Below are 19509 nucleotides of genomic sequence, written 5' to 3'. Positions count from 1 at the left end.
TAATAATGACTGAGATTTCAAAGGTTTTCCCCATTCTGCATCCCGGCAAAACCCCAACAAGCCCAAGCCCCGAGCCCAAAGATAGAGGTACTACTCACCCCGGGAGATGCTGTTCCTCAGGAGGGTCCCAGCACGGCTGAATCCACCCGGAAAATCCTTGGCCGTGGTCCAAATAAGCCCCTGGAGGGGCCTTTCCCACAGGCGCCTCCAGGATTAATTTTTCATTTCAGCTGGGGCAGCATCCCATAGGGAATGGAAGAGTAAACGGGTCGATCCCACCAGGACAAGAGTCTCCTGGCTGCCGGCGGGGGCTCCAGAGTGGGGACAAAAGGTGGGATGCGGGATGAGGAGAAAGGATGAGGAAGGATTCACCAAAAGCTGAAAAATGAGGCAGGGGCAGCGACATCCATCCCCAAAGGGCCCGGGAATCTCCTGGGAACACTCTCCCAGCCGCCAGGTTAGAGGAGACCACAGCAAAGAGCAGGGGATGGAGACGGGGCTGGGTGTGAAGCGCTACAGAAAGAGCTCACGACTCTCACGGGAACCCCCCAAAAAAGCTGTCAGGACCAGAAAGTAGTTAAAATAAAGGGAAAAAAAATAAAAAAAAAAAAGGAAGAAGGGGTGGTTCTTCCAGCAGAGATTTACGGGCAGGGTCGCAGGACTCATGCTGCTCAACACGCCCCACGACCTGGACAAAGGCAACAAGGAGAAGGTAGAGAAGGTATCAAAATCCCACAGCGATTCAAATCTGTTCAGCTACAACATAAACCTGAGCTGACCAAATTGCTTGGGGGGGGATTTGCCACTCTTTTAACGAGGTTTTAGAAATCTATCTGCCCTAGCGAAAGCACGGTTTGGCTAAAAACCACCCAGAAACAGGGCAGAGGATATCAGAAAAGACGCTCTCTGGGACGGGGCTGTGGTCCCCGTTGCACCGGGGGCTTTAACCCTCCGGCCCAGGGTGGGGAGGGATGGACGGGGGTGCAGAGGTAGCCCTAAAAATTCAGAAAAGCTGCACAGGGATCAGCAATTCCCCGTTCCTCACCCCAAAATAGGCCCCGGGGGGCAGCCGATGGGATTCTTTGGCAGCAGCTCCAGGCAAAGCTCTGTCACACGGTGCACGATTAAATCCCGGCTGCGGGACGGTCGAGGGGCCACGAGTCGCTCCAGGACGGGATTAGAGAAACCCCGGGATGGTGAGTCCGGCGGCTGCTATTAGCCGGGGGGCCAAGGGGGGGCTGCACCAGGGCAGGATCCCAGGGAAACGGGGATTTTTTTCAGAGCTTTTCTTAAAAAGCAGCTCCAACCCCTTCCTCACACACCAGGGAAAAATCCTGCCCGAGGGTTCAGCAGCTCAATATTTTGCCAAATTAGAGTTGACCCCCCGCCCCCAGCTCTGCAAAGCGGGGGCTGCGTGGGGAGTTTTGGACTGAACCCTCTCCCCAGCTCCTTTTTTTGGGGGTGGAGGAAAGGTTTTACCCATTTTCCTGCCCGTCACGAATCGTAGCACAGCCTGGCTCCCACGAACAGCTTGAAGCCCCGCTCAACCTCAGCGAGTCTTCCCCAAACCGCCAACAAAAACCTCTTCTCCTGACTGGCCACAGGAGAAAAAAAAACCACAACATTTTGGGGCATTTCGCCTGGCTCCCAGCAAACCAACCTGCCCCTCTTCCTGCAGAGGTTGGGTTTTGTTGGTTTTTTTTAACAGTTTTAAGTCTCCTCCTCTGCAAAATGGGGCATCTTTTCCCCCTTCCTGACTTTGCAGGTCTGAAGAGACCTCGAGTTCCCCGTTTTACACCCACAGGGGCTTTCTGGGCACGATGGATGCCGGGGGGGGCACGAGGGACGCCGCCTCTGAAGGGCTCTGTTTTACAATGGCTCGAGGGGTTTCACTGGGAGGGGTGGGTGGGATGCAGCTCCGGGGGCTGCTGGTGCCCGGGGCAGGGATGGGCTGGGCGGCTGGAAATGTATTTAACACACCAGCATCAATAAGCTGAGCTCGGGAACTGAAGCTTTTTGGTGAAACAGCCAAAAAACGAGGGCTAAAGCTTCATCACATTGGGATTTTGGATGGCAAGAGAAGGCTTTGTTCGCAGAACACCCTGTAGACCGCACACCGCATCCTTGTTAAAATGCGGTCGTTCCCTTGTGTGCTGGCTGGAGAAACAGAGAGAGCACCGACAGCCCCAGGGATTTCCCGCAGAGCTGGAAGCACGGGGTCACACTGGGAGAGGACCAGCCCTTACCATCAATATTTTTCTACAGCCTCGAAGCGCCAGCGATTTGAGCCCTGCGGTACACCCAGCCTATACTGGGGATGCTCGTTTATTTGATTTTTAATATTATTATTAATAAAAAAAAAAAAAAAAAAGACAAGAAGGAGAAAGAGACATGTGGGCTGGCCAAGAACAAAAGGAAAGGGGTGGGAGCAGTGAAGCGGTTCCAGGACTTGGCGTCTCTCCTCAATTTTCCCTGGGGGGGAGCAGTCTCATCCCCCAGGCTCTGGCCAAGCTCTCGCTGGGGGGCTGGATCCTACGTCACCTTCAAACCTACACCCAAATCCCCAGTTTTTTCCATTATATGTACACACCAGGAGATACAGTGATGAGCCAAAGCAGATGTCCCAAAGCTCAACAGCAGGGACGGACCCATCCTGCCCGCACCTCCACGGCAGTACCTACCCCTGTTTATCAGCTGTTTCCCAACCTGGAGGAGATGCCTTAAAAATCCACAGCCAGGCAGGAGCCAGCTGATGCCCTGCAGGGGCTGTTTTCCTTCAGCTTCTCTCCCCATTGCAGTTCCCAGCCTTTCCATTCAGGGCCAGCAAAAGCCTTTGGCTGCACTGAAACTCTCCGTGCCTTATAGAGCCCTGTGCTCGTTATTAGAGGTAAGATATTGAACAGTATAAAAGAAAAAGGAAAAAAAAAAACCAAAGAAAAAAAGATGATATAACTCCTGAAAACCCTACATCTCAGCCCCTGATTTCCCCCCTGGAAAGCAATCCCAAATTTCCACAAACTCCCAGGCAACTTGGCAGCTATTTATAACAGCAATAAAACGAGCAGCAGGACTGGCATTGAAAACGTGGGCATATAAATAGTAATGGCATTTGGGAACGACCGCACGGGACTATTGTCTCTTCCCCGCCCTGCCCCCAGATCCCCCCATGGCGTCTGCCTGGACCAGGAGCGCCCGGAGGCGAGAAGTTCTCCGCATCCCTGGGCATCCTGCCTGGGCTCTCAGCCCGGTCCCCCACCGCGCAGCCGTTCTCCGGGCAGGGGGTGGGCTGGGGATGTCACGGAGGACCCCACAGGTACCCAGCCCCCAGGATCACCCTCAGACATGGCCGTTCAAAGTGGCTGGAAAGTCCCGGGCTCCGGCTGCCGACACCGGTTGGTGCCGAGTGGATGGAAACGGCCCGGTGTATCCCTTGTGCCCCCTCCCGCCCCAGGAAAAGCCCCACAGCTAGGGGACAACCAGGGCCGCAGGGACCAAGCCCATGTCCCCAGAACACTCACAGCACAAGACCCATCTTTTTGCTGATTTGGGAGAGAGGAGCCTGCCCTGCCGAGGAAAACCATCTGTATCGGGACTTGCCCTCCTGCAGCCCCAGACACCCCAGGTCAGGCATCTCAGAGCCAGAAAACGTTGCAACCCCCACAGAACCCCAGCGTTTCTGCTCCGAGCTTAAATCAAAGCCGTGCATTAGAGAAGAGTTTGCCCTCATTTTGGGTGTCCAAATGAGGAGCTTGGAAAGATGCTGCCGGTGGCTCCTCTCTCCCCTGTGCCCCCAGGAACTGGGCTGGGGCTGTGGCAGGGCTGGATCCACACATTGCTCCTCCAGCTAAAGCCTTCAAAAAGCCCAAACACTATTTTCTATTAAGAAAGCAAGCAGATCAATGGTAAAGGCTGCAGCTGCAGAGAGAGAGCAGCTCCACTCCACCCCGTGGGTTTTTTCTATGCCCTTTGCTAAGAGGCCATTCCAGCTCCTACCAAAATCAACCCTCCCATCCCACCCACGGGAGGGGTTATCTTCCTGAAAAAAACCTTTGGCTGCTGGAGCTGAGTCCCAGCCCCTGTAACCGGCTTTGTTTTGCAGGAAGCTCACAGAATCTCAGAATGATATGGGGTTGGAAGGGACCTCTGGAGATCATCTCCTCCAACCCCCTGCCAAAGCAGGTCCACCCAGAGCAGGTCGCACAGGTACGTGTCCAGGTGGGTTTGAATGTCTCCAGAGGAGGAGACTCCACCACCTCTCTGGGCAGCCTCTTCCAGGGCTCTGCCACCCTCAAAGTGAAGAAGTTCCTCCTCATGTTGAGATGGAACTTCCCATGTTCCAGTTTGTGCTCGTTACCCCTTGTCCTGTCCCTGGGCACCACTGGAAAAGACTGGCCCCATCCTCCTGACACCCACCCTTTGGGTATTTATAGGTGTTGATCAGATCCCCCCTCAGCCTTCTCTGCTCCAGACTAAACAGACCCAAGTCCCTCAGCCTTTCCTTGTAAGGGAGATGCTCCAGGCCCCTCATCATCTTTGTAGCCCTCTGCTGTACCCTCTCCAGCAGTTCCCTGTCCTTCTGGAACTGGGGAGCCCAGAACTGGACTCCCCAAATCCACAAGGTGTGTGCGAGCAGAGGAGCGGGTACCACAAGGACTTGAGCATCAGCACAGAGAGCTCCAGCCCCGTCCTGCTCAGGAGGCTCAGCCCGAGTCCAATAAGGGGGAAAAATAATTATCTGTATGGATTTCAGCCAACAGGATGCACACACACCCCTTGTTTTTTCAGCGACAGTGTTGCAGCCAGGGTTGAGGGGAGGTAGAAGGAGGCTGGGTGTGCCAGGGGGCTGCTGGGGGTGACGGGCAGGCGAGGGAGCTTTTGGGGAGGAGGTTTCTGTTCCATTTGCCTCCCCTGAGCCTCCCAGGAGCCCGGAGAGCAGACTCACAGCCGACACACTCGCCAAATTAAATCACTGCCCCAGAGATGCCTTTTGGAAGATGAGGCCAAAACTCTTCAGCTTCTCTGCATGGAGAGGAGCCACCACAGCCCAGACATCAGACTCAAGGGAACGATGGTCCCCAGGTGTGGGGCAACCTTCTGATCCCCACATGTCTCCAGAGGGGTGGCATTTTCCAACAACACACAGGAACCTTTGCCCAAAAGGTCACTATCACTATGGGATGCTCCAGCTCCATCAATCCCTCTTTCCTGGGTGGGTTCTTGAGTGTCCCTGAAGCCTGGTCCTCCACAAGGGGGGTTGGGGTTTTTTTGAGGTCTGAAAAACCCCAACCCTCCCACCACACACTCCTGTGATTTTTCAACCCCAAAATCCTTTTAAATATTATTTTAATGGCATCGCCCATCTCAGCAAGGGGGAGGCTGCAGCTCACGCATCCCTGCAGAACCAAGCACCTCCAAGGGGCTGCAAAACAAGTCTGGGCACCTCCTCTCCAGGGACCTGGCTTTAACCCACCTTCCTGAGCCTCTAAAGCTGCAGGCTCTGCTCTGAGGAACACAGAGACCTTCTTCTTCTTCTTCTTCTTCTTCTTCTTCCTCCTCTTCTTCTTCCTCCTCCTCTTCCCTCTCCTCTCTTGCCAAGCCCTGCAGAGCCCCCACCACAGGGATTTAGGGTTTATGGGGTGTCCCCAGTGCATCACCCCCAAGGGCACCTGTAATCCCTGGGTCCCCACGGAGGGACCACCCCAAGGGTGACAACCCCACAAGCCTTCCCCCCCCCCCCCGTGGTGGATGTAGCACCCTCAAGACCTTGTACCTGAGAGGAGAAACCCCCAGGAGAGCTACTAAAGGCTTTCAGTAATTAGCAATTAACTGCCCTGACGAGCTCCCCCTGGCCTCCTGGGAAGCAGCTGAGCCTGATACTAATGAGGCTTCTTGCTAATTATAGCAGGTGAGCAGGGCCAAGCTGCCTTCTGGCCCTGGGGAGGGGGCTGTGGGCTGGGACCACACTGAGCTTTTGGCTGAAAACCTTCCTGAATTCCTGGTGCTGTAAAAAAAGCTCTGGGTTAATTGAGGACGCCGCTCCCCGCTGTGCCCAGCACTCCTCCGTTCCCGGGAGCGCTGACGGATGCTGTTCCCGGCGCCCGGCCGTGCTTTCTGCCCACAGGCTGGTCCTCTCTCATTCATCATTTTAAATAATTCATGCCAAATAACGTGGGTTTCTGCCGTGCCTGGCACTGCACCAACCCAGAGCCTCAAGGAAATACAGTTCCTTGGGGGCACCAGGGACCTCAGCGATGTGCTCGAGGACACCCAAAGCCTCGGTGGGAGGGATGGTGAAAGGCTGGAGCAGACGTCCAGCATCCCGATGGGATTTCAGTCCCTCTGGAGATGTTAGAGCAGCCCCGTGCTGCTGGGTGAAGGGTGGGCGAGCGAGGCTTGAAGGCTGTGTCTGAGTAGCCACCGGGCTCGTCTCTCCCTGTCCCGGTGGCCCTGTGGCCAGGCTGGCTCTCGCTGGCCGGGGTCCCCAGCTCAGCACCTCCCCAAAGCAGCTCTTTCCCAGCCAGCCCCAAGCAGCAAACTCCGGCTGCCAGACCACAAAACCCCAAGCCCAGCTCGCAGCGCTCAGCTCTCCTGGGAATGCCATAAAAAAAACCCCCAAAAAACTAAAATTAAAACAAACAAAAAACCACCCAGCCCTCGCTTCCCCTTGGCCAGTTCTCCAAGGCTTTAAAGCCCCCGTACGCAGAGCTGTGAGCGAACCATCAGTCCCCGGTGGCACTTCCCACTGCTGGCACTCAAGGATTTAATTAAGAGGCTGGAAAGGAGCAGTCCCAAATTGCTCTCTTGGCCTGGCCCCTCGGCGGGGCTCATTTTCACCCCACGGGAGGGACGTGGGTGTACAAGCGCAGGTGGGATCTAATTAAACCCTTGGAGAAAAAATCCCTTGGCGAGATGTGGGCAGCCCTGGGAAACGCCTCTGGGAGCTGTGAGAGGGGAAGGGGCGTCCCTGCGGGTTTTGGGGCCGGGGGGGAGGTGGGATAAGGGGTTTCCCCAGGCTTCGATGCTCTGGAGGAAGCCCTGCTGTGTCCCCTCCCCGGGCACCCATCCCTGCCTGCCCCTTCCCCATGGTGAGGGGATGGAGGAGCCAGGAAGGCTCGTGGTGCTGGGGCTCGGGCAGAAGCCCGAGGGAGATGCCCGGCCCTAATTTAAAGGCTGTATCCCCCCCCACCCCCATGCACCCCCTTTGCTGCAGTGTCCCTGAAAGGGAAGCAGTGTGATAGAATAGCCCTGTCCCCGCGCTCACAGGCACGAGAGCGTCGCAGGCGGTTGTTAGTTGGCATTTATTGTCACAGGACGCAGCAGCAGACCATGGGACACGTCGCTACGAGGGGGGACATGGGGTGTTTCACCACTGGGGGGGGACACGGGGTGTTAGACCAATATGGGGGGACACAGGGGTGTTACACCGCAGGTCTTCCAGCACAGTCAGCTCGAGCGGCAGCGGGAGGGAGGGATGGAGGGAGGGAGAGACAGGATGCTGTGGGGGGGAGATGCTCTCGCTGCAATCCTGGCTCCTGCCCACGCCTCTGCTGCCCCATCTCCACGCAAAAAGACAAATTCTCAGGCCACCGCAATTTTCCCCTTGGGGACGGGGCAATTAATAAGCAGACAAGGGGGATGTCCCCGCAAGGAGCATCATTTGCACCTCTTGCTATCGGCTCCGTGGCATCCGTGCTTCAAGTTGCCACCCAGGAGTTTTGCTCACCCCACGCTCAGCTGAGTCACGGGGCAAAGGCATTAAGGGGAGGGGCTGCCCCGGGAATACTGTTCCTCCGGGATGGAGAAGCCTGATCTTAACCAAAGGTGTCCATGAAGTTGTGGATCCCAGGTTGCCCAGGGAAGCTATGGCTGCCCCATCCCTGGAAGTGTTCAAGGCCAGGCTGGATGGGGCTTTGAGCAACCTGCTCTAGTGGAGGTGTCCCTGCCCATGGCAGGGGGTTGGAACTCGATGATCTGTAAGGTCCCTTCCGACTCTAACCATTCTGTGATTCTATGATTCTATGAGCATCAGAAAGGCAGTCTGTTTGATTTCCCTCCCCTCGGAGATGGGGACACTGCCCCAACCCGGACGGAGACACGAAATAAGGGGCAGAATCGGGGGAGGCAAAAAAACCCTGGCAAAGCACGGAGCAGGCGGTGCCCTCACCCTGAGCTGGGGCAGCAGCATCTGCTGCCGTCGCTGCCCTTTGCCCGGGGTTTTATTTGCAGTGTCATTAGAGGAGAGCGCGCCAAAGAGCCTGAAACGTTAAAAAATGGGTTTTCAGAAAAGCCAGGGACCAACAGGCTTGCTTTCCCCCCCGCGCTGTAAACAGATCTGTCTTGCTTTTAAACATGCCCCTGGTGCCAGCCCGTGAGCAGCCAGGGAGGGAGAAGGGCTCCGGGGGGGTGGGATATGGGGGTCTGCGGGGGTCTGCCCCTCTGCAGCCACTTCAGTTCACAAACCCGGGGGAAATGGGGACAAAGCGCAGCCCCAGGCTCCGACAGACGGGCACTGGTGGCTGCAGATGGGGGAACTGGCTGGACTGGCTCTTTGAGGGGGGCCGAGGCAGAGGGGGACACAGCCCTCCGTCACCCACCCACCCACACGGCGGGTGGGTCTGGGGGCACCGAGGGATGGATGGGGGCAGCGACCACCCCCTCGGAGCAGCCGACCAGGCTGGGGAGGTTTTGAGGGGATTTTACCCAGCAGCAAAAGCAACACTCCTTTTCCCCGGGACGGGGATGGCTGGTGACAGCTCTGGAGCCAGCACCACCCTCGGGGTCACCCCAGCCTTGTGGGTGCCTGTCTCGGGGCACAAACAGACCCAGCAAGCTTTCTTAGGGGAGTGGGAAAACCCACACAGACGTGTCTCTGCTGAGTCTGATCCCCGCTGAGATGCTTCTGAGCCCCCAGGGGTTGACCCAACACCACTGAAGTCACCACGACCCACCTTCACTACTGACTTCGGCCGTGCAGGAGGAGGAAGAGGGGGCGAAGGGGTAAGATGGACAAAGAACGTCTCCTCTGCCGACTCAAAGCCCATTTGTAGAAGCCTGTGGGCTTTAAAAGGCTGATGGAGCCAAATCCCGCCCTCCCCACCTCTCAGCCTTCCCTCTGGGAGCCAGCACAGCCCCAGGAGCTGCTCCTCGACCCTGGGGCTGACGCGCGGGCGCCCTGGCAGCAGGATGACCTGTCCCTCTGTCCCGGCTCGGCCGTTACTCGCCCCCACAGCGGGGAAGCTCACTCGGGGATGTAGTCCCTGAAGGAGTTAAAGCTGAGGCTCCGGCCCGCTGAGTTCAAGGTGGAGCTGGCTTGCATCTTGGGGATCTTCTCCATCAGCTTCGACACTGTCCTCCTCTTGAAGGAGCCCGGGGAGAAATGCCCCTGTCTCATGAGCTCCTGGTAGAGGGTGTTGAACACCGCCACAGTCTCTTCATAGCTGTCCCGGGTGGAGATCTCGTAGAAAGGAAGCTTCAAAGCTTTGGAGAGGTTTTCACCATCCTCCGTGGACACCATCCTGTCGAACTCCAAGTCCTTCTTGTTGGCCACGATGACCACGGGGGGCTGCTCGCTCCCGCTGCTGCGCTTGGGGCTGGAGTGGATGTGGTTGATGAGGAAACACAGCCGCATCACCTCGTCGAAGCTGCATCTGTCTGTCACCGAGTAGACCACGGCGAAGCCATCGCCCCACTTGATCTTCTCCTCTATCTGCAGGGAATCCTCCTCCTGCCGGGACAGACAAACTCGTGCCAACACCAGAAGCCCCAACATCTCCTCAATGCCAACACCACTGGGTGCAACCCAGAGAACCTCCCAAGGGGCCCATCACCATCTCCCTGGAGGTTGTGGCCCTTGGTTTGCACAGAGCAGTGAGGTGCAGAGCAAGACAGGCAGCCCAGGGCAGGAATTCGATGGGTCGGGCAAAACAAGGGACGGAGAGAGCGATCAGCCCCATCCTGATGCGGACGAGGGGAGGGTGTGCGAAGGCAGCGCTGTTGCCAGAAGAGAATCCATCACAGGGCTCCTGTGGTGGATCCTGGTGGTGGGTGGCCCCTTCAACCCAACTCCCTCCCGCTCCCTTGAGTTGTCCCCTGCCATCAGGAAGCTCCCCCGACGCAGGAGCAGGGCTGTGCCACACAGGGCAGGGAAGTGGGGAATATTTAGCCGAAGCCATGCTGTAATCGATGTTAGAGACACACAAACTATCCAAAACACCCTTTTTCCAAGATAAACTTGTCACGATCGATATTCCGGATACAACAGATGGAAGGTGGTGGAGAAGCAGGGATTGCCTTCAATGCAAGTCACACTGCTCAGATGGTGTTTTCCAGGGTGACCAGCTGTGAGCTCACCTGCCCCGCCGTGTCCAGGATCTCAAAGTGCACCATCTCCCCGTCGATAACGGCCATGTGTCTGTAAATCATTTCTGGAGGAGGAGAGGCAGAAAAGCGTCAGGGAGAGAAGCCCCCGGGTGGCAAACGACAACCCAGGTGCCCTCGATGCGAACCATTCGGGAAAAGTCAATTTTCCCCTGCTGCATCCTACAGCCTGGGTGGTCTCTGTTTCTCGAACCGGTCCCCAGCCTGTCCCCATGCCTGGGAAGGGCATCCCTGTGCCCATGACATCGGCGTCTCTGAGGGGCAGCCGAGACCCCCGGCCAGCTCTTGCCTGGCTGGAAATAAAAGGGTGACAGCGACCGAAGCGCTGGAGCAAGCAGGGGTGACGGAGAGATGCTTCTGCAAAGGGAGAGGGGCTTTTTTGAGACGCTGCTCCTGCTCCTCACCCAGCCCTGACCCAGCTGGCGCTGAACTCCTGCTCCGAAGCAGCGGGGGAGCGACTCCTTTCTCACCGAGCAATCAAAGCGGCTGCGAGGCGTGCGTCTGGGCAGCTCTTCCAGCACGGAAACCGCTCGGAGCTTCCCTGACACCAGCAGGCAGTAAAACCAGCCCTCCCTCTGCTTCGCAGCTGCTGCTCCACGGGGCGCCTCGCTCCGCGCCGACCGAGCAGCTCGGTCACACCGTGCCACGGGGCAGAATCCCGCTTGGCTCGGCTGTTACGGGGTAAACCAGGCACCTTCCCCCTCCTCCGGCTCGCGCTCCCCGCAGGGTCTCTGCATTTCATCCCATCACACGGAGCGAGCCCGGGCGCAGGAAGCAGCCGCGGGCAGAGCGGAAAACCAAGTTGCACTCCGGGGGGAAAAAACAGCTTGGCTCAGCGTCACAGGGGAGGAGCGGGGACGTAAAGGACAGAGGGGACAAGGCGGGGGTGGTTTCTCAGACCAAGCCTTTCCCTCGGGCCCCCCGTGAACCAGCTGGGTCAGAGCAGCACGGAGAATTCCCGCGTTTCCCAGCCCAGCCGGGCAGAGGCACTGCCAGCGACCGGCCGTTTCTGGGATGCTTCGGCAGGAACATGACCTCAGTGCCCCAAAAACCTCAAGCCCGGATGCAAAACAAAACCCCCGACAAGACAGGAAAGCAGTACCCACTGCTCCGGTGGCTTAGATACTGCCTGGCCCTCAAAAGCCACCTCCCCACTGGAGGGTCACTAAGCCCGCTGGGCTCCCTTGTGCCATGCCGACGGCTCGCCCCAACGGAATTTGCCTTGACAAAACAACGGAAAAGGAAAAAGGGACACAAGAGCCAGAGAGGTGCCACGACAGCTGGTGGCCCTGACCACTGCCAGCCTGGTCGAGGAGGAAGAGGAGGGAGTAGGGTGAGTTGGGGGCACTGGAATCTCCAGCCTGAGCCAGTGGCAGCAGAGAAAGCAACGAGAAAAACCTACCGAGGGTTGGGTCGTAGTCTCCAATGAATCTCCTGGTGATGAATCTTACAGTCAAGGCTGTAAAAAAACCAACAAACACAACAAACCCAGTTACGGCTGTGAGACCAAACTGCAGAGAAACACCAGCTGATCGAGGCAGGGGGGACGGAGCAAAGCCTTGCCCTGGCCCCACGGACAGTGCCCGTGTGGGCACCAGGAGAAGACATCCCAGCAGCGAGGCTGCGAGCCCGGCCCCGTGAGGAGCAGGGTATTGCAGGGCTGGGAAAAGTGTCTTTGAAGGCACCCAGAGAGGCTGGGTCCCTGCTGCCGCCGGCCGGGGCTGCCCTGTGACCAGCAGAGAAGACCCCAATAAAGCAGCCAATTGCCAGATCTTGGTGGGAAAAGGTGGGGCGAAGCTGAATGGGAAAGGATCATGGTTGCCCAGGTGGATCTCTGGGACCAAGAGTGTTCCAAGCCCTCTTTTCTCCCCCGAAAGTCCCCAGATGATGACACAGCCCCACACAGGCTGTCCTCTGCCTCTCTGTACCCCCTGTACAGCGTGGGAAAGGAGGAGCCCAGGAGCCCCCCCAGGCTGGCAGCTCCCACCTCACCTCTCCCGAGACACTTCCAGAGCTCGCAGACAGCGGGTGATTATTTCAAATTAACCTCATTGCAGCCCCGGGAACATCCTGGGTGGGTTTTGCATGTTCTTTGCGAACATTTGCCTTGAGGACTGAAACCCCCCCGCGCGATGGGGTGCCACAGGTGGGGATGAGGTCTCTGCCCAGCTCCACGGGCAACACACCCAGCAGGAGGTGGCCGAGGTGGCCAGCATTTCACCCTGCCCCGAGCCCATCCCGAGGTGCAGGCGAAAGGTGGCTCCTCGCACGGGCAATTCGCTTCCCGGCAGGGTCGGGCTTGATAAATTGCATTTTCTGGCCTTGGTCCCGCAAAGATTTATGCATGTGCTTAAGTTTTATGGCAGGTGAGCGGTCCCCTGGGTGGCCTCCAGCCAACAGCTTCCCGAGGGCGAGCTCAACGTGGGGGGAAAAGCCGGTTCTGGGCCAGGCTCTCCCTCTCCATCCCCGGCGCTGACGGTAGAGCTGCCTGGACGGGTCCCACGGATCTCAGCGCTGTTTGTTTAACCTGACCCAGGCTCGGGGAGAGAGGAAAGCCATTGGCACCAAACCTCATGAAATCCATCAAAAGGCCGAAGCCGGAGGAACACGGGGCACGGCGTAGCAGGAGGTCCCCCTTGCACCCGCCGTGGCTTTCAGTGAGACCAGCCCCGGGGAGGCACCAGCAGCCGGGGGAGCGAGAGCTGAGCCCCAAGGACCAGCCCCTGGGTGGACACATCCCCTGCCCACCATCCCCACGGGGACACTGGGGACAAGCGGGGACCGCTGGCTCCGTTTCAGCCCTGCACGGAGCCCTGCTCCCCGGCGTGCAGGGGGACAGAGCTGCAGAAACACCCTTGCTCCTTCCATCTGCTACCACAGCATCAGCATGGAAACCGAGTGATTCTCCTCCTTGGAAGGGCGAGGGAAGGCAGGAGCAGCCTCAGCACAGCAGCGTGGGCAATTAAACCCCTCTTATCCAATTACCACATCTCCCTGCACCAGAGACCGGGAGATGCGAAGCCCAAATTAGAGGCTAATGCTGGGCTGGGTGGAGGTCTGCTGGTGCTGGAGCCTTGCCCAAGAGCTCCATCAAACCTGGCAAGGGCTTTCTCCTCGCTGGGGAGAAGCGCTGCCTCCCATCACCTCCAGCCAGCCAGCCAGACCTCGGCTCCAGAGCAAGGGCTCGTTTGAGGTGGGCAAGCTCCCTGGGGACTGCAAAAAGAAATAATCAAAGAGACTCCTTGTATTTTTCCATAAGGGGTAGGAAAAGCTTTGCCATCATGCAAGGTCTCTGGATGGGTATTTCCAGCAATGGGGACAGCAGACAGGGCTGAGGCTCAGCTGGGAAATGGCCAGAACGAGAAACAGGGGGGAAAAGCAAAGGTTTTCTAAGTAACGAAGCAATTTGGAGGTGCCAAAAGTCCTGCTGGGGGCAGGAAGGCAGCAGGACTTTACCTGTCACTGCTGCCTCAGAGCATCAAGCTTGGAAAAATGTGGCCAAAGGGCCACAAAACCACATCTGTCCCTGCCCTGGTACGTGCTGGGCTTTATCACGGTCTCCTGCTCCAGAGCCTCCCCCAGCACCGCAGTAGCCCCCCCGGCACGGCAGGACCATCGCCGTCCCTATGCCGACACCTGGGGTGGCACTGGGAGGTGACAAGAGGAGATTGGTGCCTGGGAAAACGGGCAGAAGCAGGTGAGATGGTACCAAGCCCTTGGGGAGATGCTGCCGAGCCCTTGGGGAGATGCTACAGAGCCGCTGCCCTTTGGGAAGAGCGCGGCAAGGCTCGCAGCATCCCAAGGGCGGATGCAGGCACCCGGCGCTGAAGAGCTGGCCGGAGATGTGGTTTTGCCCTGAAGCAAAGCCAACATATTTCTTACCTGACTTTCCCCACCTGCAGCCTCGAGCACCCCACAAGGAAGCCCAGGGTGAGCTGCGAGGAGCCGGGATGCTCGGGCCAAAGGGGAGATACAGGAGAGGCGAGGGGGAGCTGAACTGATGGCTGCTATCGATTTCCCAGCAGTACAGAACTTGCCTGCGAGGCTGCCCAGGGGCTCACGGCAAGAGGACTCTGTTGCCCGGCAAGGGAAAGCCACGGCTTGGAGCCTGGGACTGCGGGGACTGAGCGGTCCCTCCTGGCTGTCACAGGGAAGGAGGCACGACAGCAAAGCCGAGGTGATGTTCAGCCCTGCACAGCGAGGGCAGGATGTACAGAGCCTGTGGTGGCTCGTCCTGTCCAGGATGGGATAATTGGGGTAATTACTGTTGGTTTGGCAGAGACCGGTGGCTGCTCGGAGGAGGCGGGTGGGGATGTGTCCGCACGCCGGGGCTGTGGTTGGCAGCTCGGCTCAGACCAAGGGGATAAATCCGGAGTTCCGGCTGCCAGGGATAATTCGGGAGCAGCCCTGTAAGAGCAGCACTACAGGAACCCGGCTCTGGGCCACGGAGCCGACAAAGCAACCGAGCAAACGCAAACATCACCCCTCCTCTGCTCAGCAAACATCAAAGGACGTGGTGCAGGATCCTCTGGAACCCCCCAGTGCTGGAGGAGCTTTTGATCAGCAGGAGAAGGGACCAGCCTTGAAAAGAGATCGCTGCAGGTGACCAACTGCATCCCCTGGGGTCCCTTCTGCTGGCGAAGCACCCCCCGGCCAAGCCCGAAGGTGTATTTTTCCACTCGCTTTCATCTCCATCCCACCCTTCAGAACACTTGCTGCAGGGAATTGCCTTTAGGATGCACCGGGGTGGGCCTGGGAAGCACCAGCATCTCCGAGAGCAGCTCCTGCCCTGGGACAGCGAGCTTTCCTCCAGCTCTTGGGTCTTCCCTCCGGAGCAAGAAGGGGAGCTGTGCCTGGGGGGAAAAGCCGGCAGCAGCACAAACACCCCCTCGGGTGCTGTTTTTGGGGAAGAGTGAGGTGACACAACTCATCTCCACACTGGGTCCTCCTGGTCTAGGTGGATTCCAGCGCCCTGCCAGGCTGCCTCGGCACCCGGGAGCCGGATGCTCGGGATGCGCCGCTTCAAAGCACAACCCTCCATCTTTTCAAGGCAGCCGCTTGGAAAACGCACCGTCCGTGCCTGGGTGTGATTTTCTGGGGAAACCCATGGTGGGGAGGGAGCTTGGGAGCAGGGCTAATGGAAACGGTGCTCAAACCCTTCAAGGTGTTAATGACAGTAATGGGTACGGACGGGCTGTGCGGGGATGGGAGCGACAGGCAGTGGAGAGGCTGAGAGCTGGCTTGGAAAGGCAACAGGACCAGAGAGTGAAATTGGTGGAAAATGAGTGGGAATGGGGGAAAAAACCCTCAGTGAGAGCAAGGCAGGAGTGCAGAGCCCAGGAGGGACAGGATGGAGATGCTGGGCACCAGGCATCACTCAGCAGGAGGAGGGAGATGGAGCAGGAGTGCAAAGGGAGCATAAACCTCACCAAAAACTGGGATATGGTGTTAAAACCCCCTCCCGAAAACAAGACGCTGATGGAAAGGCAGCACCGAGCAGGACGGATGCGCTCCCGCATTGAACTTGCCTTCCCCAGGCAAATCTGGGTGCAGTTTGTCCCAACTGGCCCCCAACTGGGGGATGGCAAACATCCCCCAAGTCCTGTCCCTGCCCACCCCACGCTGGTCAGGATCTGTGCATTCCCCCCAGGACCGTGGCTCCCACCGAGCCGGGATTTCTGCTTCTCCAGCCCCACCATCTCTGCCCCAGGCAGCTTCTCCACCCTCCCACGCCTGCCCAGCTCCCGCGTGGGGCATTCGCCACCCCCTCGCCTTCCAACCGCCTCTGGGTTCCCAGCCCTGCCCGTCAGAGACGGGATTTGATGGAACAAGCATGTAATTCAGCCAAACTGCTCTGTGGAGATAACCAGGGATCCCGCAGGAGGCACGTCTCAGCGGCTTCAAAGAGGCCACCAAATTATCGGGGGGGGGAGCGAGACAAGTCGGGGTGGATTTCTAGAAAGCACCTGATTCTGTGTCAGGCGTTAGGCAGGCACCCAAAGCCGGAGCGCGTGGTGGTGTGTGAGCAGAGGAGCCAATTAAATTGATTAAAAATTGGCCGGGGCGCAGGAACAGGAGGGGAGCTGCCAGTCGGAAGCAGCGGGAGCAGGCAGAGCCCTCGGCCTCCACCCAGCCTTATAAGGAAGTTTTTTTCCCCCATCTTGAACATGAGTAACCTCAGAAAGGGCTCTCCTTGGAGATTCCTGAAGCCGGAAGGGTTAATTTTATACTCAGCTTGGTCTCTAGGGATGGCTACCGGACGGCTGGATGCACAGGGACGGGCTGGTCGCCTCCGGGATGGCCGGGGCCCCGCGTGCCCACGTGCTGCCGTGTTTATGCTGCTGCAGAACATCCCTCTCCCGAGCGTGGCAGCTCCGGTGCCCATCCATCTCCAGCCGTGTTCTGTGAGCAGAGCCCTCCTCTGAAGCCCGGCAGAGTTTACACTGGCGAGCATCAACGGCGGAGGCAGGAGATAAGGAGGCTCTGGCCGGGCTGGATTTACAGCCTCCCGCAGGTGATTTACACGTCCCGGGACAAACCTCTCAGCTCCCGAGGGGGTTCAGCCGCGGGTCTGCACCCAAACCCCTCCCCGCTCGCGGGATCCAGGGCATCGGGTCACTGCATCTTAAAGACTTCCAAACGGCTCCAAAAAATCAAACTGTTCTGCTGAGAACTGAGCGGTTTTTTTCCCACTTTTGCAGCTGCCCAGATTTTAACTGCCCTTTTGACTGTTCAGGCTCCTCGGCCCCCTCAGCTCTCCCAACCCGGCTCCTGCTTCCCACGGGGTGGGTGCCAGCAGCTCCAGGGGACACTCCGGCATGGGATCCCCTCGTATCCTACCAGGACCGGGAGCTTGATGGCTCAGGGATGGGTTTGGATGAAACCCACCTTCACCCTCCTCTGCGTCCCCTCCCCAAAGCAGGGATCCCGGCACATCGCATCCCTTCCTCTCCCAGCCACCTCGGGCAGCCCCGGCTCCCCCCTGCCCCGGGGACCAGCCGCATCCCCCAGCCCGTCCTCCCCGGCCCCGCCGGAGCTCAGTGACGATGCTGAGGCTTTTGCCTCCTTCCTTGCGTTTCACACGCGGGTCCCTCGGGCCGGATGCTCCCCGTCCGTCACCTGGGGTGTAACCGCATCACCCGGGGTGTTAATGGCCCTGCCAGGCGGGGGAAAGCACTTACAGGTTTCCTCACCCCTGGCTCCATCCAACGCAGGGAGTCTGGGACTGGGCAGCTGAGGCACAGCACCCAGAGAAGATGACACGCTGCCCCTTTGCAGGGGAGGACGTGCAGGACAGCATCCAAGGGGACAGGGATGGGGACAGACCCGTGTCAGGGTGGCTGCCAGCTCGCCGGGGATTGTGTGCCTGCTCTGGGGGCTGCTGCTGGTTCCTGGCACCTCCCGCTCTCCTCCGCATGAGCCAGGTATCGATTGCCTCCCTCTGCCCTGATTTCATGGCCTGTGTCACCATCACAGCTCAAGAGGATGGCAAAAAAGCCCTGCTGAAGGGTCTAGAAGGTTGGAGGCACCCACGGAGCTGAGCCACCACCCAGCAGACCCTGCAGATACCCAGCCCCGCTGCGGCAGCCGGCGAGGAGGGGCTGCAGGAACCTCTGAAGACCTTCAGCATGACCCAACCCCATGGAGGAGGCACGACGGCCCCTCGCTTGCCCCCAGGAGGGGCTCCAAGCCCCCAGGCGCCGGCTCCGCGCCAGGTGGGATTAATGCCGGCGGGGGGAGCGTCTGTGCCGGCCGGGGTGGGGGTGAGCCAGAGCGCTCCGTACACTGTGTACAGGCATCGCTCGCAGCTCCATCTGCCTGCAGGGACTGCGGGGCCAAACACCCCACGTGGACCCCCCCCCGAGCTCTGGGTACGCCCGGAGCTGAGCCCCCTCCCCGTGCTGGGCTGCTAATTGAGATCTGGGAGTTGCCTCCTTTAATTTCATCAGGGAAAAATCATGGTTTTTCACTAAGGCTGGGCAAGGGGAGCTCAGGGGCCAGCAAGGCAAGAGCCTCGCCGGTTACTGTATATGGAAACACAACAGCCAAAGCTGCTGGCCACCAGCCAGGCGGAGGTGCCACTGCCGCAGCGTATTTAAAGGTTATGCCTTTTCCGGAGCCACAAGCCAGCAGGGGACATTGCCCCGTCCCCAAGGACACGGCAGCCCTGGCCATGTCGCCCCCCGGGCTCTGTGTGGGTCGCTGCTCCTTGGTCCCACTGCAATAAAACCAAGGTGGACACGCACCTTCCCTTGCCGGCACCTCTCGGCCCCGCTCCTGGCAGGCTGGGTGCTGGGCAGGAACGGAGCCTTCGGCCTCGGGTGCTCACAGCCCGGGCCAGAGGAGTGGGAAGGGGTGGAAGGACGATCCTCGGGCAGGAGTGGCGGTGACCGAGAGAGAGCCCAGGTGCTCCCGGCTCAGCATCCCCAATCCCACCCCGGTCGGAGATGGAGAGCGCTGGGGAAAGCGCAGGGAAAGGGAGTTTTCCTAAAGGCAAACTAACCCCAGCGCTGCGCCACGAGGCTCCAAAACCCTGCTCCTTGGCTGAAAACAAGCTGCACGCTCCAAGCACCCAAAAAAAGCACAAACCTGAGCTTGGATTTCTGTCCTGAAGCTCCTGCGGTCGGGAGCCTCCCCCCCTGCCCCGGGCTCGCCACGCAGGCAGGGACCACTCTGGGACCCTCGGGACCACCGCCACCGCTCCAGGGGGGGGAAACTCCGTGCCCTTGAACATAACGGGCTCAGGGGTCCACCTGGGCGATGCCGCAGCTGCCCCCAAGAAACTCATTCCCCGTCCCGGCTTCCTGAAACAGCCCCCGCCTGCACCCCGGGGGGCTCAGCCCCTCTGCCCGGGGGAAGGAGACCCGGGGGCGCAGGGGGGATGCCGGGGGGATGCTGAGGGGAGGGAGAGGGGATGTAGGGGGGGATGTGGGGAGGACGCAGAAGGGACGAAGGGGGGACGCAGTCGGGATGCCGGGGCGCCCCGTCCTACCTGTCTTGCCCACGGCGCTCTGCCCCAGCACGACGAGGCGCAGGGTGCGGGCCGGGCTGAGGCTCACGGAGCGGCGCAGGGGCCGCGGGAAGCTCATCCCGGGGCCGGGGCCGGCACCCGCCGGGCTCCGCCGCTCTCCC

The 19509-nt window shown here is 59.3% G+C and overlaps 1 protein-coding gene across 1 annotated transcript; it reads right to left on the bottom strand.

Annotated features, from left to right (window-relative positions):
* Window positions 1-7279: 7279 nt before the first annotated feature.
* On the bottom strand, window positions 7280-19509 carry LOC141465768 (ras-related and estrogen-regulated growth inhibitor-like). The gene is made up of 4 exons (XM_074149375.1): window positions 19370-19509; window positions 11780-11836; window positions 10351-10424; window positions 7280-9724 (listed from the first exon to the last, which is right to left on the bottom strand). The coding sequence occupies exons 1-4, from the start codon at window positions 19464-19466 to the stop codon at window positions 9239-9241; spliced, it is 714 nt and encodes a 237-aa protein (XP_074005476.1). The 5' UTR covers window positions 19467-19509; the 3' UTR covers window positions 7280-9238.

Source organism: Numenius arquata, chromosome 6 (genome assembly GCF_964106895.1).
Source record: "Numenius arquata chromosome 6, bNumArq3.hap1.1, whole genome shotgun sequence".
Taxonomy (NCBI): domain Eukaryota; kingdom Metazoa; phylum Chordata; class Aves; order Charadriiformes; family Scolopacidae; genus Numenius; species Numenius arquata.
The sequence above is the reverse complement of the archived record's forward strand: the minus strand, read 5'-3'. Positions and strand labels throughout refer to the sequence as shown.